This window comes from Pan troglodytes, chromosome 4 (genome assembly GCF_028858775.2).
Source record: "Pan troglodytes isolate AG18354 chromosome 4, NHGRI_mPanTro3-v2.0_pri, whole genome shotgun sequence".
Taxonomy (NCBI): Eukaryota; Metazoa; Chordata; class Mammalia; order Primates; family Hominidae; genus Pan; species Pan troglodytes.
In genome coordinates, this window is record NC_072402.2 from 75,623,928 (window position 1) to 75,647,509 (window position 23,582).

The 23,582-nt window shown below is 37.7% G+C and overlaps 1 protein-coding gene across 25 annotated transcripts in view; it reads left to right on the forward strand.

Annotated features, from left to right (window-relative positions):
* The window catches only part of CPLANE1 (ciliogenesis and planar polarity effector complex subunit 1), a 170,917-nt gene that overhangs the window by 84,682 nt on the left and 62,653 nt on the right, over nt 1–23,582 (forward strand). For 14 of the 25 annotated variants that reach the window (XR_010157250.1, XR_010157251.1, XM_009449269.5 and 11 more), the window contains 8 exons: nt 541–595; nt 2,304–2,405; nt 6,193–6,314; nt 6,669–6,867; nt 7,117–7,224; nt 10,536–10,789; nt 16,267–16,354; nt 22,078–22,248. Coding sequence is in view for 22 of the 25 variants with exons in the window: in XM_009449269.5 (XP_009447544.1) it covers nt 541–595; nt 2,304–2,405; nt 6,193–6,314; nt 6,669–6,867; nt 7,117–7,224; nt 10,536–10,789; nt 16,267–16,354; nt 22,078–22,248 (1,099 nt within the window). In the remaining 3 variants the exon portion in view is untranslated. The remainder of the gene's footprint in view (nt 1–540; nt 596–2,303; nt 2,406–6,192; nt 6,315–6,668; nt 6,868–7,116; nt 7,225–10,535; nt 10,790–16,266; nt 16,355–22,077; nt 22,249–23,582) is intronic. The other 11 variants (XR_010157252.1, XM_054685100.2, XM_009449264.5 and 8 more) reach the window with 3 other exon arrangements.

A 23,582-nucleotide genomic window follows, 5' to 3' on the forward strand; every position in this document is an offset into this window, starting at 1 on the left:
TAAAACACTTGGATTATAGGTGTGAGCCATCATGCCCAGCTTTAAGTCAGGTCTTTTAAAATATACCTTCTATATTTGGTGACTGTCTAACTATTTTTGCAACAACAGATTAAATAGAAACGTATTAATAGTTTTGTTTACATTGATTTTTAAAAGGCATGCTTTTTCAGTCAGTCCTCAAGAGCATGTTTAGAGGCACTTAGTACAAATGTTTGTTGAGTCCATGAAAGATTTTTGACAGGATGGTGTACTATTTGAGTATTATCAAAGCTACTCTGTAGAAGAGAGTTGCACATGGTAACCTAGGAACGTTACATTAAATTGGTAATGCTCTTTTTTATTGTTTGGCTTATGTATTTTCTGAATTCATTTGTAGAGTTACTTTGATAGAGTAAATAATTTGATAGAATACTTATGTCTAGAATGATGGAAGTTGAAGTTATACATGAGAATTCAATCTTCATAGCTATTGATTTTTTTTTCAAAAATAATACACATCTTTGAGTTAATCATAGATTAATCCTGTGGGAATTCATTTAGGAACAACAAGAACATTGTGGTTCCCATCCTTTGGATGACTTCGACGTTCCTTTTGGTATGTATGTGTGTGATTAATGTAATGTCTAAGTTTAGAGTTAAAATTAGCTTTCTAGAAATATGTACAATATGAAAATGAGGCTACCTACATTTCTGCCCAGCTGACTACAAATTCAAGGGTTCCTATACTCCACCCCCCTCAACTCAGGTTTGATAATTGACTAGAAAACCCACAGAAATTGGGAAAGCACTTTACTTATGATTACAATTTTATTATAAAGGATACGCAGTGGTGGGGGTGGGCAGCACAGGGCTTCCATGCCCTCTCTGGGATGGTCATTCTCCTAGCACATCCATGTATTCACCAACCTGGAATCTCCCTTAACCTGTTTGCTTCAGAATTTTTATTGACTTTTCAGTACATAGGTATAATTGATTAAATCACTGGCCATTGTGATTGAGCTCAATCTCCAGCCCCTTCTCTTTCCCAGAAGTGGCAGTAGGATGAGTGAATTGGGGGCTGGTAGTTCTAACCCTCTCATCATGTGGTTGGTTCCTCTGGTGACTAGGGCCTATGCTGAAGCTATCTAAGGGCTTGCAAAGAGACACCTCTAGCATAAACTTAGGTATGATCAAAAGGGGCTCGTTAGAAATAACAGACACTCCTATCAGGAAATCCCAAGATTCTGAGGACCTGTGTGCAAGAAACTGGGTCTTTGTAGACCAAATATATATTTTTCATTATACCACAATGCTCCATAATTAATACTTTCTTATTCTACCTAGTCTTCCTGGGAGATCTCCCAGAGAAATCCACATGTAAACCCAAACTCTCACAGTAGACTTTGGATTTTGATTTTCTTTCCTCTTGAGTTTTTCCACTTGTGTAGAAATTACCTCAGGTACACCATGTGAATTCTGAATTCATTATTTCTACTCTGCCCCAACTGTTTTTTCCTCTTATGTTCTCTTTCTCCATTTGTGTTGATATCAGCCTAAGCCAGAAACACATGATTCTGAATTCTGTCTTCCCTCTTATCCATTCAGTAACCAATTCTTACCTATTTTGCTTCCTTTGTAATTCTTAAATTTAACCTGTTTCCCCATCCCTCACCATTACTAGGTATATCCACTCAAACCTATTTTCCACACACTGGCTAGATTGTTTTCCTAGAATATGAATCTGACCATATCATTTCTCTGCTTAACAGCTTCTACTGGATCTTCATTAGCCAGAAGAATATCTAGGTTTCTAAGCTGGATGTGCAGAGTCCTCAACAGTTTTGGTTTTGATTCTACCATGTCTTTGAGATTCAACTTACATAACACTTCATTCAGAAAGCCCATTTTAGGCTGGACGCGGTGGCCCACGCCTGTAATCCCAGCACTTTGGGAGGCTGAGGCGGGTGGATCAGTTGAGGTCAGGAGTTTGAGACCAGCCTGGCCAACGTGGCGAAACCCCGTCTCTACTAAAAATACAAAAATTAGCCAGGCATGGTGGTGGGCACCTGTAATCCCAGCTACTCAGGAGGCTGAGGCAGGAGAATCACTTGAACCCGGGAGGGGGAAGTTGCAGTGAGCCGAGATCACGCCACTGCACTCCAGCCTGGGCAGCAGAGCCAGACTCCATCTCAAAAAAAAAAAAAAATTTAATAACATCCTGACACCCCATATTTTACTTCCATTGAGTTAGGTACTGTGCTGCTGGGCTCCTGGTAATCTGTTAGCTTCTCAATGATTACTTCCAATGTTTTGTTATATTTAAGAAATGCTACAAGATGATAATACTTCAGCTGGATTGCATTTCATGGCCTCTGTAAAAAAGAAAGCTATAGGAAGTCAAGATGCAAGTACAAATACAGACCCAGGTAAATGCTGTTTTACTTTTTAAAAAAATTCATATATTTTGATACAATTAAGTTATCTAGACTTTTCCTTTAAGACAGTGGTTTAAAGGGAATTTTTAATTATGTGATATTATTTACTCTGCCTAGATTTTTCTTTCCAATCTTGGTATATACTGTAGAAATCAAATTTATAACTTAAGTAAAACATAATAGACACTTTTCTTCAAAATTGCCATAGACTACATCCTAAGTCAATAAATATAATGCTTTGAATTTGCATTCTCTATGTTATTGATTACCTTCACTGGAATTGCATGCCCAAGGTTGGGAGGCCTGGGATTGTGGCTAGTGAAGGTGAGCTAGGAAGGACTGGACTGGGTTCGGTGAGGGAGGGGTATTTAACTGTGTCCAGGAGCAGAGGAAATAAGTGTTGGAGGACCTATTATTTGGAATGTTTCCTGACAAATTTCCTCTTTAATATTATTTATCATTATGAATAGCATCTTGAATAGTGCTCTACCCATTGTTATCATAGAAATTCTTTTTTATGATTTTTAGTAAACAGTTTCTTTTACCCATGTACAGAACCGTGTGCATGCTTTTTAGCTAACTTTATCTTATGTTTTAAAAATGTAATCATTGTAGAATATTTGGGTGATTTAGCAATCTATGAAGAAGATGAAAATTAACCATAATCACACCACTTAGCAATAACGGTTTGATATTGTTTTTTCTTTCGGTCTTTTGTGCATTTTACATTGTTAAATACAGTATATAGCACAGGTGTCCTCCCTTACTATCTAAACTCTCATTGTCCAGATATTATGGCTGTCTTCTCTAGCTTTTCCATGAGAGTTTAGTTTAATCCTCCTGGGTCCCAGTGTTGTTTTTTTCCAAGTACCTTGGGATGCTCTTAAATTAGAGTGTATCTTTAACATATTATTTATTTTGTTATTTGCATCATAGTACGTTTGCTACAATGTTGACGGCAATTCATCTCTAATGTGTTCAGTATTATTGCATATTGAATGCTAACTAATGAATTAAATGAATATTAATCAAAAAGTTATATTTAAAATGCTTTATATGTAGTTATCCTTGATGGGTTGTTATTTAAGAGTTGTTTAATGATGTTTGGGAAAATTAGATGGGCTAGGACACCTTTTTATTTCCATTTGAAATACTGTCATAAAGTCTCCTGGAATCAGAAAATTCACTATCCAGCACATTTGCAGGAGTGGATTAGATTTGCATTACAAGGGATACCCGTATTTTCTATCCTGTTCATTTCACTTTGATTTATATGTATGGCAAACATGTCCCTATGTCATCAAAAAAGTACTTCATAAGCATATTCCTTCTTCCAGCTATACATTAGACAGTTTCCAGTTTTTTCTCCTACAAATTATGCTTCAATGAGTATCTTCCTGCGTAAGAGACTTTTTTGGTTATTACTGTGATTTAGCTAAACTTTTTAACTTTGCCAATCTGATAGGTCAAAAAAAGTAATTATAGGCTGGGCGCGGTGGCTCACGCCTGTAATCCCAGCACTTTGGGAGGCTGAGGTGGGCGGATCACTAGGTCAAGAGATGGAGACCATCCTGGCTAACACGGTGAAACCCCATCTCTACTAAAAATACAAAAAATTAGCCAGGTGTGGTGGCGGGCGCCTGTAGTCCCAGCTACTTGGGAGGCTGAGGCAGGAGAATGGCATGAACCTGGGAGGCAGAGCTTGCAGTGAGCCGAGATTGCGCCACTGCACTCCAGCCTGGGCGACAGAGCAAGACTCTGTCTCAAAAAAAAAAAAAAAAAGTCATTATTTTAATTTGTATTTCTTTCTGAATGAAGTTGAGCACATGTAAAATGGTTTGGATATAAATGATGACTCTGCATTTGAGAAACATTTTTTTTTTTTTTTGAGATGGAGTCTTGCTCTGTTTCCCAGGCTGGAGGCTGGAGTGCAGTGGTGCAATCTTGGCTCAAGATTGCCTCCGCCTGCCAAGTTCAAGCAATTCTCCTACCTCAGCCTCCCAAATAGCCAAGGTCTCCTGACAGGTGACCTCCACCACGCCTGGCTAATTTTTGTATTTTTAGTACAGACAGGGTTTCACCATGTTGGCCAGGCTGGTCTCAAACTCCTGACCTCAAGTGATTTGCCCTCCTCGGCCTCCCAAAGTGCTGGGATTACAGGCTTGAACCACCACATCGGAACTGAGAAACATTCTTAAATGTTCATTATCTAAGCATGTCTTTGAGAAAGCCTTGGAGGTACATTGCTTTTGTTGCTAAGTAGTTTATCGAAGTTGGCAGCTGTTTCCTGAGTCTGCTATTCATCTAGGTGAAGGCCCAAGATATAAATAATAATAAAATTTGAAATTACATTAATTATTTAAAATTACATTGTTAAGTTGTCACTCTTTGTTTCTACCTATCACCTTTTATGCATAATATCTAATTATCTGTATTCATATATTTTAATTTTTTTCTTGTGTTTGTGAAATTTTTTTGTTTTCTCTTTTTGTCTTAAATTTTTAATGTACTACAAGATAAGGAAGCTACTTCTCAAGAAGTTGTTTCTGAATGTGGTACCAAGCAGCAAATAATTTCTTGCATATCATGTGTGATTTCTTTTTTTTCCTAAGAACAGTATGACTTATTAAAGATGTATCTGCATTATGCCAAAGCTAGTCACCATCCCCCTTAAAAAAGCGGTTAAACCAATCAATTACGAGAGAGGGAATGATTTCAGTATTTTTATTTTCCTTTTTTTTCTAGTTTTAAGTGGTTTAAATTTAAGCTTTGGTAACAAGTACTCAATATGAGTTACATTTGAAAATAGTGCTTTATTGAAAATACAGTGCTAGAAGATAAGGCTAGAGGCCTAGAACAAAAGGCACAGAGTTAAACTGTTTGCTGATCTGCTGTGACAGGCCTGTTTATTTTACTGTTAAATAAGAAGCAGTTAACGGTTGTGAAATTTAGATGTTAAAACACCTTAAGTGGTAAAATTTAATTATAGGCTCTGTGAATATACTATACACCACTGAATGATACCCTTTTAAAGAATGTGAATTAGCTGGGCGCGGTGGCTCATGCCTGTAATCCCAGCACTTTGGGAGGCTGAGGTGGGCGGATCACGAGGTCAGGAGATCGAGACCATCCTGGCTAACATGGTGAAATCCTGTCTCTACTAAAAATACAAAAAAATTAGCCAGGTGTGGTGGTGGGCACCTGTAGTCTCAGCTACTCGGGAGGCTGAGGCAGGAGAATGAACCCAGGAGGTGGAGGTTGCAATGAGCTTAGATCATGTTACTGCACTGCAGCCTGGGTGACAGAGCGAGACTCTGTCTCAAAAAAAAAAAAATGTGGATTATGTTTCAATAAAGCTGTCAATAAAAATAAGCAAATAACAAGAAAGTGTTCAAGTTAAAAAAAATTAGTTATAGGTTAATCTTCTAAAATCTGGTTTTGTTGAAACTTCCCTAAAGTAGACAAACATGACTTACTATATCTGATATGGAAATAGGAAATTTTAGCATTTTCTTGATGTAATTTAGTTACTTTATTGTTCTTGTAAATCATTCATATGAGAGAAACAATAGTCAGCTTACATTCAATTATGAATTACTTTAAACTGCCCTTAGAATAGAATGCGCTTTAATTATTTATACCCATGTCACTTCTACTTAGATTTCAAGAAGTACAATTTATGTTGTTTGCTGCTAACTTGTTCATACAAAGCTGATGATTTGGAGCAGTTTACAGCCTTTTTTTAAATGTTCCTGATTATTTCTTTTTTAATTTTCAGAACATGAGCCTTTGACTGCTCCTCAGCTCTTGGTCCCAGATGTCTATCTAAATCTGAAGCTTTCCAGTGAAATGTCAGAGAAACCTTTGTCACCCTCAATACCTCATACAGTAACACACTTGGTTTGTGTTTTATTCAGAAGTTTTAATAATACCTTTGCGCTAAAATGTATTATGGTCATCTAGACATTATTCAATTGTGTAGATGAAATGAGGTTAAAAATCTCATCTATGTAGCTTTGTAGTAAAGGTTAAAAAATTAATTTAAGCATTATGCCAAAAATATTATAAACTAAGACCAATAATACATACTTCCTGCTCCTTTTCCTAAGTTAGGCACATTCAGGCTCTTCTTTCCTTGTTTTTAATAAGAATGAAGAATTAAGCCTTTTTTTTTTTTTTTTTTTTTTTTTGGTGGAGTGACCACATAGAGTAAAAAGAATGTAACCCTCTTTGGTTTTATGTGTTTTGGCTCAGGTTGGACATACTTATATAAATGTGATTGACATTGAAGCTAATGATCTTCTACAGGAATTACCTGTGAGAGAAGAGCCTTCAAATGATAATGTTATCAAACAGCAAAGCGATCATCTAGCAGTTCCATCGTCTGCAGAGTTACATTATATGGCAGCTTCAGTTACTAATGCTGTTCCCCCACATAATTTTAAGAGTCAAGGTAATTTTTTCCTACTTTTAAAACAAATATAATTTGAAAAGTTCTTTAATATAGCATTGTTATCCCTACTCACATCTCTTACCTCTCCTCCTACAAACCCACTGTATTTTTGGATGTTTACATGCACAGAAATGTTCTGTTAATCTTCGGATTACCTTATTTAGAAGTTTAGAATCAGTCTTTGAAGGCTTTTCATATTCTTGATAGAATCAGCCAATTCCTCTATGGATTTATTTTCTAAACCTGCAGAAGTAACTCCAGCTTGTCTGGATGGAAAAAGCTTGAGAGCAGGCATTACAGAAGTGAAGGAGCCTAGTGTCACCTCACCTACACCATCAGACATACACCAGAACAAAGGTAAACAGCCAAGAGGTATAGCATGACCCTCTCCTGAATTACTGTTGTATTGGAAACAAGCACCAAAATTTGGTAATTGCAAAAGAAACCAGAAAAAGGGTTGTCCCTTGCTAAGGAGCATGGGGGCAAGTAGGTAAATGAAATAGAGACATGATTCCAAAGCTGGGAACCATGGATATTTTGTAAGAAGTCACAGATCTGTTTATGCATATGTCTTTTCTCAATTAATAGGGCTAAAAATAAATATTCTTTGTGAGTTCATGAGTGTTTTGATGTTAGAAAGCAATTCTCATATTGTAAAAGGTGGGAAATTCTCAAATAGCACACCAAAAATAAACAGGCATGGTAGCCAACAGTACTTTTTTTCCCAACTTTTATTTCAAATTCGGGACACATGTACAAGTTTGTTACATAGGTATATTGCATGATGCTAAGGTTTGGGGTATGATTGGACGCATCACCCAGGTAATGAGCATAGTACCCAATAGGTAGTTTTTCATCCCTTACCTTCCTCCCTCCTTCTCTGTCTTGTAGTCCTCAGTGTCTGTTGTTTCCATCTTTATGGCCAGGTGTATGCAATTCAATAGTACTTATAAATATTCAGTTTTATAGTCAAGTTGCATTATGGTAACTTTTTACAAGATTTAGAAGACTATATATATTTAAAAATTTTAATAAAATACATATATATGTGTGTGTTGTTTTTTAGAGACAGAGTCTTGCTGAGCTGTTCAGGCTGGGGTACAGTGGTGTGATCATAGTTCACTGTAGCCTTGAACTCCTGGGCTCAAGGGATCCTCCTGCCTTAGCCTCCTAAGTAGCTAGGATTACAAGCACACACCACCATGCCTAGCTAATTTTTAAAATTTTTTATAGAGACAGGGTCTCACTATGTTGCCCAGGTTGGTCTTAAACTCCTGGTCTGAAGTGATCATTCCACCTCAGCCTCCCAAAGTACTGGGATTATAGGCATGAGCCACCACACCCAGCCTAGAAGAATATCCCTCCACAACCTGAAGCTACTACATCCTGTGACTGGTTAGATTAATCCAATACGCAATCAGACTTCCTGCAACAGAAACCTAAGTCTCCCCTAGGTTCCACAGTGGTTGTGAGGTATGGACCTAGTCAGCCCTGTGGTTGCAAGATGCTTGGGCACAGAGTCTAGCTCTGCCTGATTATTGTATAATGACAGTGGGCACTCAGGAGACATGAGGAGCAAGGAAGGGATGGGTTAGGATGTGTTAGGGCATGTGTATTAACAGCTGCATATACAAACAAGTGCCAGCATTTCAGATTTTAAAGCCTTCATCTTCTCTCTTCTGTCATGGGGCTGCTAAGATGCATGAGTGGTGGATGGAGGATGTATGAAGCTAGCAATCTTTCAGACGGGGGAAGTATGTGGGAAAGTGAAAGGAGCCTGGCTTTTAGATTCACATAGAACAGACCTGGATTTGAATCCCAGCTCTGTCATTTAATAGCTTAGATACGTTTTACTTTTCTCTCTGTGACCCCTGAGTATGTTAGGCCAGCATTTCAAATGACCATAAGCTACAGATTAATTTCATTTATCAGACAGAGAGAATAGATTTTGCAGTAAGTTAATGGAACTTGCTTAGTTTGAGAAAATTAAAGTTTGGCTGGGTGTGGTGGCTCACGCTTATAATCCCAACACTTTGGGAGGCTAAGGCGGGTGGATTTCTTGAGCTCAGGAGTTTGACACCGGCCTTGGCAACATAGTGAGACCCTGTCTCTATAAGAAATAATTAGCCAGGTGTTGTGGCACACACCTGTAGTCCCAGCTACTCAAGAGGCTGAGGCGGGAGGATTGCTTGAGTCCAGGAGGCAGAGGTTGCAGTAAACCAAGATCTCACCACTGCACTCCAGCCTGGGTGCTAGAGCAAGACCATGTCTCAAAGAAAAGAAAAGAAAATTAAAGTTCATTATGTTTGGAGTCAAATGGAGTAGTATTTTGTTTGTTCGTTTAAAGAAATAGCAAGAGATGAAGCTGCAGAGGTAGAGAGAGGGAAGATTATGTGTGCCATTGTCTGTCATATGGAGGCATTTGGACTTTTAAGGTGAAGGTATTGGAGACACACTGAAGAGTTTTGGACAGAAAAGGAACATGATTTCTGTTTTTAAAAGATCTCTCTGGGCCTGGTGTGGAAGATGGACTAGATAGGCTAGAGATAAATTACAGATAGGGATATCATTTGGGGTCTATTTATTGTGAAAGCTTCAGCCAAGTAGTGGTATTAAGAATGTAGGTGTTTAGCAGGCAGAATCATCAATACTTGTTGTCACTTTGGATCTGAAGGAAAGAGAGGAGGCTCGAGTGACTTTCTGGTCTCTGGCTTGTGAAACTGAACGGTGGTGCTATTTGCTGAGCTGCAGAACAAGGAAGAGGGAGCAATTTGGAGGGGCAGAAGCAGTAAATTAATTTTTATATGCTTATGCGACAACCTAACTGGGATGTTCAGGATATAAGGAGCTGGAGCTAAGAAAGAGTGCCATATGGATTTGGGATCTTTCATCAATGACATAACTCAGAGAAAGTGGGAAGAGTGAGTAGAGAAGTGAGTTGAGGCTGGCAGCCCAGGAAGTACTTATGGGTAAAAGGAATGGATGGCAGAAGAAGAAGTATGAGCAATACAGTGAGGAGGAGACCCCAACATCAGAAAAAGAGTGCATTTAAAAAAGGTGTCGCAGACCAGGCGCAGTGGCTCATGCCTGTAATCTAGCACTTTGGGAGACTGAGGTGGGAGGATTGCTTGAGCCCAGGAGTTCAGACCAGCCTGGGTGACAAAGCAAGGCTCTATCTCTTAAAAAAAAAAAAAAAAAAAAAGAACTATTGCAAATTTGGGAGAAGAATCAACTGAGTTTAAGAATAAGAAGAGTCATTGGCTTTGATTTTGGTTTTAGGAGGTTTAATGTTTGCCTGAGATCTCATATAAAGTCAGTAATAGCCAATATTGGTGACAGCTTTTAACGTGTGATGTTTTTGGTTTTCAAGTAGAATTTGAAAAAGTCAAAAAAATATTAAAGTTGCTTTTTGATGAAGTATATGTTTGTAGCAAGGGATAAAAGTAATATTCAGACTTCCTTGTGTGTGGAACTTTGTTGTAGTAATTTATGTATTCTTATCCCAGAAATCAAGAAGCTGAAAAGAAATTTTTAGGTATATTTAATTAAAACTGATTTGGAAAGTTGTGTTGTGTTGGTTTAAAATGAAGTCATCAAAAAATGAGATCATCAATAATACCTCTTCTTCAATTATAATCAATTCTGCTTTTATTCTTATTAATATTTAGATCTGCCAAAACCAGAGTTCCGATTCAAAGGACAGAGCACAAAGTCAGACTCTGCAGAAGATTATCTATTGTGGAAACGGCTGCAAGGTGTCTCTGCAGCTTGCCCTGCACCAAGCTCTGCAGCTCACCAACTAGAGCATCTCAGTGCTAAGCTTCAGAAAATTGACGAGCAGTTGCTAGCAATACAGAACATTGCTGAAAACATAGAACAGGATTTCCCCAAGCCTGAAATGCTAGATCTACATTGTGATAAGGTAGACTACCTTTATTTTTAGTTTTTTGTTTGCTACTGAATTATTAGATTTGTAGTGTGATATAACTTTGGATACGTGATTTTTCAAAATAATGAGAACTTTGTTTTCTTTAAGCTAGGGTTTGTCAACCTCAGCACTATTGACATTTGAGCCAGGTAATTCTTTGTTGTGGGGGACTGTCCCATGCGTTGTAGGATATTTGGCAGCATCCCTGGTCTTTACTTACCCACTGGTTTCCAGTGGCACTGCTCCCTAGTTGTAACAGTCAAAAATGTCTCTAGATAATGCCAAATGTTCCTGGGAGCCAAAATCACCCTCAGTTGAGAACAATTACCTTAAGCTTTTAAGAAGTAAACCCATGTATAATGCTATTATCATAAAATGAGTTGGAAAATATTACCCTCTCTTCTATATTTTGGAAAATTTTTTATAGGATTGGTACTATTTCTTCCTTAAATGTTTGGTAGAATTCAGTGAAGCCATCTTCCCTGAAGATGCTTAAAGTTTTGTTTGTTGGGACATTTTAAAGTATAAATTTAGTTTCTTCTGTAGATATAGGGCTATTCAGCTGATCTTCTGCTCTAAATAAAGCTTTGTCTAGGGTCCTCCCACACAAAAAGGAAGTAAACCCATGCTTCCTACCAAGAAAAGAAATACATGAATTACGAAACTAGAATGTGATTTTAAAGGAACCCCACTTGTAATTATCATTTTTCTCTGAAAGATTTTATAATTTTACAAATATTATTGTCCTTCTATTTGGAGTTTTTGTCAGTTTCTTTTAAATATTTTATATAAGAGAGTTAGTAATCAGTTCCTTAGAAATTTTTCATATCTTTTTTTCTTTTTTTCTTGAGTCATAGTCTTGCTCTGTTATCCAGGCTGGAGTGCAGTGATGTGATCATGGCTCACTGCAGCCTCAACCTCCCAGGTTCAAGCAATCCTCCCACCTCAGCCTCCTGAGTACCTGGGACTATAGGTGTGCACCACCACTCTCAGCTAAGTTTTTAAAATTTTTTTGTGGAGACGAGTTCTCCCTATTTTGCTTGAACTAGCCTTGAATTCTTGGCCTCAAGCAGCCTTGCCTTGGCCTCCAAAAGTGTTGGGATTATAGATGTGAGCCACCACACCAGCCTAGTTTTCTATAAAAGGTAGACATAAAAAATAAATTAATGTTTATATATATAATGGTAGTTAAATAAAATAGGAAGTCTCAAAAATTATTTTACACATTTTGTCCTTTTTTTTAAAGGAAGAACAATTTATATCAAAAGGATTAAAGAACAAATATTATGTTACACATAATAGGTTAAATGAGACCATGGTTGGGTACTCGAGGCCAGGAGTTTGAGATCAGCCCAGGCAACATAGCGAGACCTCATCTCCATAAAAATAATAATAAGTCGGGTATGGTGGTGTGCACCTGTAGTCCTAGCTACTTGGGAGGCTGAGGTGTAAGGATCACTTGCGCTCACGAGTTCAAGGCTGCAGTAAGCTATTATTGTGCCACTGCACTGTAGCCTGGGTGTCAGAGCAAGACCCTGCCTCTTAAAAAAAAACAAAGTTAAATGTCTTAAAGTCTAATATTGGGAAATGCAAAATAGTCTGCAGGATAAGAATTCCATTATTGACTTACCTTACAAATTATTCCAGGTTGCTAGCATGTTGACATTTAAAAAATGTATTTATTAGGTTTATAGTACACGTTTAATCCAAACATTTAACACATTTAAAAATAAAGATTAAGCATATGTGAAACTATACTGAAAGGTTATGAGGCAGGACTACTGCTAAAAATATTAATACTAAGTAATGATACTATGATGCTTATTTGGTGGTTTTCCTCTTTTTTTTTTTTTGGTAGATTTGGGGTTTCACCATGTTGCCCAGGCCAGTCTCCAACTCCTGGGCCCAAGTGATCCTCCCACCTCAGCCTCCCAAAGTACTGGGATTACAGGTGTGAGCCACTGCACCTGGCCTGCTTTCTGTTTTTTTAAACCCAGATTTAGATCTGTCACATCCAAATAAATGTTCAGCATCAAAGCAGTTGTTGGAACTCCTTACTTCAAAGAATCTCTTTTGAAATTGCCTTTTGAGCTAGTTTAGTAGTCATTATCTACAGCCAGATATTTGATTTATACCCGAATCTAGTCTTGATCCTGGCTTGCTCACTCTCACAGGAGTTCATGAATAATTAATTCCTTCAACAAACATTTATTGAGCAACTACTGCCTATTAGGCCCTGTGCTAAATTCTAGGAATAGAAAGATAAATAAGGCATAGTACCTACTCTCAAGGAGTGTAAAATCTAATAAAAGAAGATAGATGTATATACCAATAAATACATACATACTGGGTCTAATGAAGCACATAGATATGCCTGGCGTGTTGTGACTGGACGGGGTAAGTGAAGCTGTGGCATCAGAGAAGGCTTTGTGGAGGTGACTCGAGCTGGTAATGAATTGGTATTCATCAGTTAATTAAAGAAAGGCTGACAAAATATTGTGAGCAAAGGAGAAAGGTACCAAATGGCATAGAGTGTTTGGGGAGCTGTATGAGCATTACTTAGAGGTAGAAGTTAGTGGGATTGGACTTTAAGACATCTGGCAGTAGAGGTAGGAGAGGGGAGACAAGGAGGAACAGAAAGCATTTAGTGTGTCAAGCGATTGGGATTTTCTCCTATAAGCAGGCAGTAGGAAACCACTGAAGAATTTTAAACAGTGAAGGGATATTATCAGATATGCAGACAGTAGTGTGGAAGGTAGATTGGAAAGGATAAGCCTGGGAACAAGGAGACCACATGGATCACAGTGGTTCCGAATCTAATGGCTGCCCATTAGAATCATATAGGAAACTTGTTAAGAATGCAAATTCCTGGGCCCCATTTCCCTGAAATTCTGATTTTAAGTAGGTCTGGTTAGAGCCCTGGAATCTGTGTTATTAACAAGCTTCACAAATGATTCTTATGCTGCTAGCTCTATACCAGGTCCATTGATAAGTGTTTGAGATCCACTAAATATCCATGGCAGGAAATAACAATATGCCTGAATTTGAGCAGTAAGAATGGAGGGAAGGCATTAACAGGACTTAGAGATTGATAAGTTGTGGGAAGGTGAAGAAGACAACAGAGATTCACAGTGGTGTCCAGATTCCAGCCTGGGTGAATGGTGGAGCCATTTTCCAAACTAAGGAAGAGGAAGAGTTGTGTGTGTGTGTGTGCGCGCGCGTGTGTTGGGGGAGGGAGGCACAATGATTTCTATCAGGGACATGATAAATTTGAGGTGCTGTGAGATAAGTAGGCAGTTCCTCAAAAGCAGCTGAGGAGCTACAACTGGGCTGAAGGTACAGATTTTGGAGTAATCAGTTAGGGGGAAGTTCAAATCATGATAGCATAGGTGCTCCTCAGGGAGAGCACATGGAGGAGAAAAGAAGAGGGTAAAGAATCTTGTGGAAACACTGCCTTGTAAGGATGAGTATTCAACAAGACTTGAGAACAGTCTGAAGTCATAAGAGACTCAGGAGAAAGCCAGCCAAAGCAGGAGTTGGAGGAGGGAGTTTCCACATGTCTGAGTCCATTAAGCATTTGGACTCCTGTGCATGTCAAGATCACTCAGATGCTTTTTCAGAGTATACATTCTATCCCTGCTGAATCTGTTGGGGAGGTGGAGGTGACTTGGCATTTTGAAAAGGCTCTCAAAAATTCTGATAGGGCTCCTCTCTCAAGCCTTTTAAGACTCGAAGGTAGGGACAATGTCTTTTGCTACACATGGTGGGCATTTAATAAATATTTGTTCAATGGTTGTCTTTGCTATCTTAGTTTTGATTCTGGCACTAATAAAATCACATTTATATACTAAAGATTCACCAGTAGAACAGTTATTTATAATTGTGGTACAAGGTTGGGAGACAATTTCAAAGGAAGAGTTCCAAAAGCATTTGCTCAAAGCCCTTAAGTACAGTAGTCCCCTCTTATTTGCAGTTTTGTTTTCCGAGGTTTCTGTTACCTTCTGTACAGTATAAGAAGATATTTTGGGAGACAGAAAAAAAAACACATTCATATAACTTTGATTACAGTATATTGTTATAATCATTCCATTTTATTCTTAGCTATTATTAATCTCTTACTGTGCCTAATTGATAAATTAAGCTTTATCATAGGTATGTACGCATAGAAAAAAACATAGTATACAATCGGCCCTCTATATCCATGGGTTCTGCATCTGACAGTTCAACCAAATGTGGATTGAAAATATTTAATAAAAACAAAAAAGGATGGTTGCATCTGTACTGAACATGTGCAGATTTGTTCTTGTCATTCCTGAACAATACGTCATAACAACTATTAATAGTTAACATTTACATTGTATTAGATATTATAAGTAATCTAGAGATTAAAGTATATGGGAAGAATGTCTATAGGTTGTATGCAAATACTGCACCATTTTATATAAGGGACTTGAGTCTGTGGATTTTGATGTCAGGAGCCAATCCCTCATAGATACTGAGGGACAACTATATATAAGGTTCGGTACTACCCCCACCGTTTCAGGCATCCACTGGGAGTCTTGGAACATATCTCCCAGGGAAAAGGAGGATATTTAGTCTTCTAAAATGACCACTTTGAAGGAAATAATGTTAATTTTGTATACACACACACACACACCACAATTTGCTTATTTATTTAATTTAGTTTTGAGATGGAGTCTCACTGTGTCATCCAGGCTGGAGTGCAGTGGCTCAATCTTGGCTCACTGCAATCTCTGCCTCCCAGGTTGAAGCAATTCTCCTGCCTTAGCCTCCTGAGTAGCTGGGATTACAGGCACCTGCCACCATGCCCACCTAATTTTTGTATTTTTAGTAGAGACGGGATTTTGCCATGTTGGACAGGCTGGTCTCGAACTCCTGACCTCAAGTGATCTGCTTGCTTCACCCTCCCAAAGTGCTGGGATTACAGGTGTGAGCCACTGGGCCCAGCAGGTTTGGTATATTTTTAAAAAATGCTCTCACATTATTATAATGTACACATAAATACAAACATCTTCACTTGCCTAACTTAAGAAAACAGCTTATAGTCCTGGAAGAGGCCCAGGGATACTCTGGGCAGACACTGAGTGGTAAATAGTCTTGAAGACCTGGGTTGACTGTGTTATGCCACTAAAAAAGTCATTGAATCTCTCTGGGCTTTGTTCTCTCATCTTTAATACGAATTTGTCTAGATAGTAATTAAGGTTCTTCATTCTAAAATTTTATGATACAATTTTCCTGAGCCTTTAAAAAGTTTATAACTCAGTTAAGCTACAAATAAGTAAAAATTTCCTCTGCTTTGTTGATCCCTACCATTTAGCTTATATTGGATTTAATCCCATTTTTTTCACTTTTGCATTAATGCAAGTGTTTAAAACTTACATAAAACTGTTTGTTATTTTGAAATTATCAAAAGTATTACTGTTGTTTTGTTGTGTGTGTTTTTTCTACAGATTGGACCAGTGGATCACATTGAATTCTCTTCTGGCCCTGAATTCAAAAAAACATTAGCTTCAAAAACCATTAGCATTTCTGAAGAAGGTTTGTAGGGGCTGATAGGGGCTGGCTGAAGTCTTGCTTTAGTTGATCTGAAAGAATGTGCATTGTTTTGTGGAGTGCCAGAAGTAGGAGTAGTTTTCATTATGTGAGCTGAAGTCATAAGCTTCCCAGTTTTTAGATTAGGATTATTTTTTTGTAATGTGATTAGCTTCCACCTCACGGCCCTTTTTTTTTTTTTTTTTTTTTTTTTTTGAGAAGGCAGTAACCTCCTCTGGATTTTATACCAGGATGGGGCAAGTGTGGCCTGGAGCTCAGTTTTTGTGGATTCCAAGCCATTGGCCTCATAGTGCTGAGGATTGCACAGAGCTTTGTGCTGAGGTTGCTGTTTGTCTGTGATCATCAGCTGAGCTGGAATTTGAGGTTCTGGTAAAATGGCCAGGCAGTGGTGAGGTTTTTTCATTTTTTATTGAAAGAATGAAATTAGAATAGTTGTTTTTACCTTCTGCTGTGTCTGTGGTTCATACCTGTGTTCTCTTTCTCATTCAGTCTTGTCAGTTTAGGCTTTTCAAAAACCAGTGTTTGTTAATTCTCTTTGTTTCTCAGTTTCCTTTTTCATTAATCTTTATTATTTCTTCTATTTTGGGGGCATTAACTTGTTGGCTTTTTTCTAACTTTATTTTTTCTTATTTTCTAATATGTGTAATTGAGGCTGAATATGTTCCTGCATGGACCTAGACAAGAATGTTGATACTCATCATCATCTGGTGGTGTTCAGGTCTACATAGTTTGTAGTTCGCATTATGATTTCTTTAGCTTGTAAAAGGAGTTTTTAGCTTCTAAATATTAAGCATTCTAATATTGGGCTATGTTTTTGTGGTTGATTTCCATTTTCATTGCATTTTGATTAGCTGATGTGTATGATGATATCAATCCTTAGATATTTGTTAAAATTTCCCTTGTGGCTGAGGATAGTCGGTTTTTACATTATGTTCCACATTTATTTGAAGAGGCCAAACATTTTCTGTTGGTTGTATGTAGTGTATGTGTATATATCTCCCTTTGGTCAAGCTTCTAAATTGTGTTGTCCAGATTTTTTGTATTTTTTCTGATTAGTCAGCTTGATCCGTTCATTTCTTAGAAGGTTGCATTAAAAATTACCCATAATGATTGTGGAATTATTTCTCCTTGTAAATCTGTTACATTCATCTTAAGGCTATAAGGTGAATATAGTTCAGGATTGTTATATTTCTTGTTGGATTTTGTCTCTTTTATCATTAAGTAATAACCCTCTTTATCCCTAATAATCCTTTTTGACTTATAGTCAATTTTGTTTAATACGAACATTACTACCCCTGTGTTCTGGTATATCTTTTTGATATGCTTTATTTTTTAAAATTTTATGTAAAATTTCTACACTATTTTAATAGAAGGCAGAATCATACAATTAACTTTCATATACTCAACAACAAACTTTAATCATTATCGACTCATGGCCAATCCCTTTTTTACCTATACACCCACCCACACCCACCCACTCTTCCCACCTTTTTCTTGATTATTTTGAAACGAAACCCAGACAGCACATTATTTTATGTATAAATATTTTGTATGTATCTCTAAAAGATCAGGTCCATTTTTAAAACATAAGCACAATAATATTGACACTCCTTTAAAAAATTCTTAATATACTTATATATCTAATCAGAGTTCAAATGTTGCCAATTGTCTCGTTTCAAAAAATAGTCTTTTAGGCCGGGCGTGGTGGCTCACACCTGTAATCCCAGCACTTTGGGAGGCTGAGGCAGGTGGATCACAAGATCAGGAGTTCGAAACCAGCCTGGCCAATATGGTGAAACCCTGTCTCTACTAAAAATACAAAAATTAGCCTGGTGTGGTGGCGGGTGCCTGTAGTCCCAGCTACTCAGGAGGCTGAGGCAGGAGAATTGCTTGAACCCAGGAGGCAGAGCTTGCAGTGAGTCGAGATCATGCCACTGCACTCCAGCCTGGGCAACAGAGCGAGACTCCGTCTCAAAAAAAAAAAAAAGCTTTTTAATTATTACAGTTGGAACCCAGCTAAGATCTATAAGTGGCCATTGGTTGATGGCTTATAAGTCTCTTAACTTCTGGGTTCCTTCTCTCCTTTTTCTTCCTTGAAGTTTTCTTTGTTGAAGAAACAAGATATTTGTTCTGAAGTGTTTTTCAGAGTCTGAGTTTTGCTAATTGAGTCTCTGTGATGTCATTTAATGTGTTGTTTTCTCCTCTGTATTTCTTGTAAATTAGATATCCCTTTACTTTCAGGCTGTTTGATTATGTTGTATTTGTGTCCAGCATGTACCTAGATTTCATTCCTTTAAATAATTAGACAGTCTTTTTTAACCAGCAAGCATAATCAGTGTTCATTTATTGTATTTACTGATATATTTGTGCTTATTTCTAATATCTTATTTCATGGTGGTTTTTTTGCCATTTATTTCCTTTACTTTTGTCCCTCTTTTTTGCCTTTTATTGGATGGAGTTTTCTATATTCTCTCTTTCCTGCTGTATTGGTTCAGAAATTATACATTTGATTTTTAGTTTTTAGTGGTTATTCTTGAATTTTTAACATTCATAGGTGAGTTAAAATTTAAGGTGAATTTGGACATGGTGGTGCATACCTGTAGTCCCAGCTATTTGGGAGGCTGAGGTGGGAGGATCACTTGAGCCCAAGAATTAAAGGTTGTAGTATGCTATCATCACACCTGTGAATAGCCACTGCACTCCAGCCTGAGCAACATAGTGAGACACCATCTCTTAAAATTTTTTTCATTTTAAATTAAGGTGAATATATCTACCTCCCAAACAATAAAAGGACTTTAGACCTTTTTAGCACTGATTTGTTCCCTCCATCTTCTCTGATACTGTTTTTTTGTTTGTTTGTTTTTGAGATGGAGTCTCACACTGTGGCCCAGTCTGGAGAGTGCAGTGGTGTGATCTCAGCTCACTGCAACCACTGCCTCCCAGATTCAAGCAATTCTCCTGCCTCAGCCTCCCAAGTAACTGGGACTACAGGTGCACACCACCACACCCAGCTAATTTTTTGTATTTTTAGTAGAGATGGGGTTTCACCATGTTGGCCAGGATGGTCTCAATCTCTTGACCTCGTGATCTGCCTGCCTCGGCCTCCCAAAGTGCTGGGATTACAGGCGTGAGCCACCACGCCCGGCCTCTGATAACTGTTTTCAAATATTTTAGATCTACTCTGTTTTTAACCCTCCCATTTAGTTCCCCTTGCCTTTTATTTTTTAAGTCAGCACTTAGTTAAGATTTCTCAACGTTTGTCATTTTCTTTGCCAACAATTACTTCATTTTAAAATTTCTAATTTTTTTTTTTTTTTTTTTTTTTTTTTTTTTTTTTTTGAGACAGAGTCTCACTCTGTCGCCCAGGCTGGAGTGCAGTGGTGCTATCTTGGCTCACTGCAAACTCCGCCTCCTGGGTTCATGCCATTCTCCTGCCTCAGCCTCCTGAGTAGCTGGGACTACAGGTGCCCGCCACCGCGCCTGGCTAATTTTTTGTATTTTTAGTAGAGACTTGGTTTCACTGTGTTAGCCAGGATGGTCTTGATCTCCTGACCTCGTGATCCGCCTGCCTCGGCCTCCCAAAGTGCTAGGATTACAGGCGTGAGCCACCGTGCCTGGCCTAAAATTTCTAATTTAAATAATGTGAATATGTAGGCAACAAATGTATAAAACCAAAACAAGTTTCATGATACCTTTTATTGCCTGAGATGCTCTCTGATATTTTCTCTTCTCTGCTATTGTTGCCCACAGTTGCTTCTTGCATCCACTTCTTTTTTTTTTTTTTTTTTTTTAGACAAAGTCTCACTCTGTTGGAGTGCAGTGGTGCGATCTCGGCTCACTGCAGCCTCCTCCTCCAGGGTTCAAGCAATTCTCTGCCTCAGCTTCCTGAGTAGCTGGGACTACAGGCACCTGCCACCATGCTGGGCTAATTTTTTGTATTTTTAGTAGAGACGGGGTTCCACCGTGTTAGCCAGGATGGTCTCAATCTCCTGATCTCATGATCCGCCCACCTTGGCCTCCCAAAGTGCTGGGATTACAAGCGTGAGCCACCGTGCCTGACCGTATTTCTTTTATTTACCTTATATTGGAGTAGGAATGATTCTTTAGTTTTAAGATTTAACTTTGGGGACTTTTCACCCATAATATTTTGAAGTACTGCTTCCTCCCCATTTTTTCTTTTCTCTCTAAAACACCTAATAGAGGCATGTTGGACCTCCTCACTCTGTTCCTTATATCTTTTTTTTTTTTTTTTTCGAGACAGAGTTTTGCTCTTGTTGTCCAGGCTGGAGTGCAATGGCACAATCTCGGCTCACCACATCCCCCGCCTCGCAGGTTCAAGTGATTCTCCTGTCTCAGCCTTCCAAGTAGCTGTGATTACAGGCATGTGCCACCACCACTGGCAAATTTTTTGTATTTTTAGTAGAGACAGGGTTTCTCCATTTTGGTCAGGCTGTTCTCGAACTCCTGACCTCAGGTGATCAGCCCACCTTGGCCTCCCAAAGTGCTGGGATTACAGGTGTGAACCATTGTGCCTGGCCTCCTTATCTCTTTCAGCCTCTTCTGCATAATTTCCTCCCTTTATCAGTGGTTCACTCAGGATGATTTCCTCATATCTGTCTTCTAGTTTACTAATTCTCTTTTTTGCTGTGTCTTTGCTGTTTTAGCTATTCATTATGATTTTAATTTTGGTGGCTACATTTAATATCTAGAAGTTGTATTTATTTCTTTTTCAAATCTATCTGCTCTTTGGATGTCGTGTCCTGTTTTTTTATTGCTGTTCCTATGCTTTATCTGTTTCATAATTTCAGTCATGTTTTATGACTAACCTTTTCTGATTATTGTATTTCATATGTGCACATTATCAATTGTTGAATCTGCATACTGACTCTCTTTCATGGTTGGTTGTTCCTTTGTGTGATTTGTAATTTTTTATCATGGGCTTATCATTAGTGGAAGTTCTGCTAGATTATATGTTTGTCTTTGGAGTAGTTTTGCATTTGCTTTTTGCTATCATTGAAGTAGGAAAAAATGGAAACAAATTTTAGTATACGTTTCTTCACTTGGGGTTGCTGTACTTTATTGATGGTAGAAATTCAGACCCTGTTCATGCTTGTGGCAAGTCAGGGTGTTGATTTCTCTAAGTTGACTTTTATTTTTCTCTCAGCTGCTGTCCATGCAGATAGAAAACTTATTTGCTGTTTCACCAGGGGAGAGATTTTCTTTTTCCTATTTTATGGACAAAGCTGTCCTTCAGTGCTCTAAGATACATTAAGGTAGCTCAGTTTTTCCCTCATTGCAGTCTACAGAACCACATCTCCTATTCCTCAGTAGACTATCCCAGCATCATTGCCCACTTACTGCTCCAGCTTTGAGTTCCTTTTTCTTTTCTGGCACCATGGGATTTCTCTGTTTAGAAAGATTGGTCGTATATTAAAATTTTTTTTGTAATTTAGCATGTCTATGTTTTTATGGAAGGGCATAGGCCTATGTACTTCAGCTCAGTCTAATAAATTTTGTTTATTTAGTGTGGGAGAGCTTTAACTTCAAATTTTTAATTAAATTCATTATACAGTAGAAAGCTATTAGCATAATATGTGACAAACTTCTAATATCTGGGTTGCCAGTTGGAAATAGTGGCAATTGTCTTTTCCATGTGATCTTTTTTCCTCTACTATTTTATTTTAATTGTAATATATACTCTGGATTAGTGCGTTTTTTGACCCATATGGATGAAGAAGATCAAAGTGACAAAAAGGAGACTTCAGAACCTGAATTTTCAATAACAGAAAATTATTCTGGTCAGAAAACCTGTGTGTTTCCTACTGCCGATTCAGCTGTCAGCCTTTCCAGTTCCAGTGATCAGAATACTACTTCTCCTGGTATTGTTCTTTACTTTTTCATTTACACATACTCTTATTCTCCATTATAATGTTACTGAACATGATTTACTGGGAATACAGTTATGAAAGGTTTGTGAAGTCATTTTGTAATATTTATTTTAGGGGAAGGATAGTTAAAATTTTTGCTAGTCACATGAAGAACTGTGACATCTTGTCACCTTCATAAGACATACTGCAATTATGTATCATATCTTGGTGTAACTTATTAATATGAAATATATAGCAACTGGAATTACTGTAATAGTTGATTTTTACAAAAATTGAAAAATTAAAACTCTTCCAATTATAAGAACTTTGAATTTTAATTTGAAAACAAAATAGTAGCCATCATGTCTTGAGCCTCTACCATGTGCCAAACATCACTGTTTTATATGCATAGATTCTGGTTTAAGCCTGATCTATGAGGTGTAGACACTATTATTATCTCCATTTTACAGTTGAGGAGATTGAGATTTAGAAGGATTTAGTGCCACTTTTTGTTTTATTTCATTTGGAGGTAGCAATTAAAACTGTTATTCTTTAGTCCTAATGAATATACTTTGTCCTATGAATAATAGAACATAGTAAATACATCAGTTCAATCACTGACAGTGGCTTGGAAATATTTTTTTTTTCTCAGATATTGATGGTCAATTAAAATGATTTTACTGAGTGTTTAGTATATGTTCTATTACCATTATTAAAGTGATATAAACAGTAAAAGTGCTATTTTAAATGGCATTACTGTTACTTAAATAAAAGAAAACCTATTAAGAAGCTGACTTTAAATCTTGTAATTATTTTCTCAGTTCTTTCTAGATGCCAGGTGTGTTTTAGTCGTCAACATATGGGGATAATAATTTCCACTTCACAAAGTTGTGAAGACTGAGTATCATATATAAAGCATCTGAGAATCTTGTTTTATTTTCTTGGTCACTGATAGCTTTTCTCTTCTCTTCTCTGGGGAGGATTGACAAATGAGGTTAAACAGGACTCATATGGCTAGATGGTAGAGGGTTCTAATTATATCTGAGAAGTTTACACTCCATTTTATACTTGGGAACATGGGAGAATTCCAAGCAGAGAAGTAAAACAAGGAGGTTTTGAGGAAAAATAGAATGGAGGCATAGAGACCACTGAGGAGGCTACTAAAATCTGACCTGGGAAATAATGAGGGCCTGGCTAGTGTTGTGGGAAAGAAATAGAAGAAACGAGATATTTTGAATTAGTAACTGATGGTACTCATTGATTAGGTGGGTAAAAGAGGAGGAGAGGGGGAACGTGGTTGTTTAGTGTTGCCAGAGTCTAAGGCAAAGGTATAACTAGGTCTGATG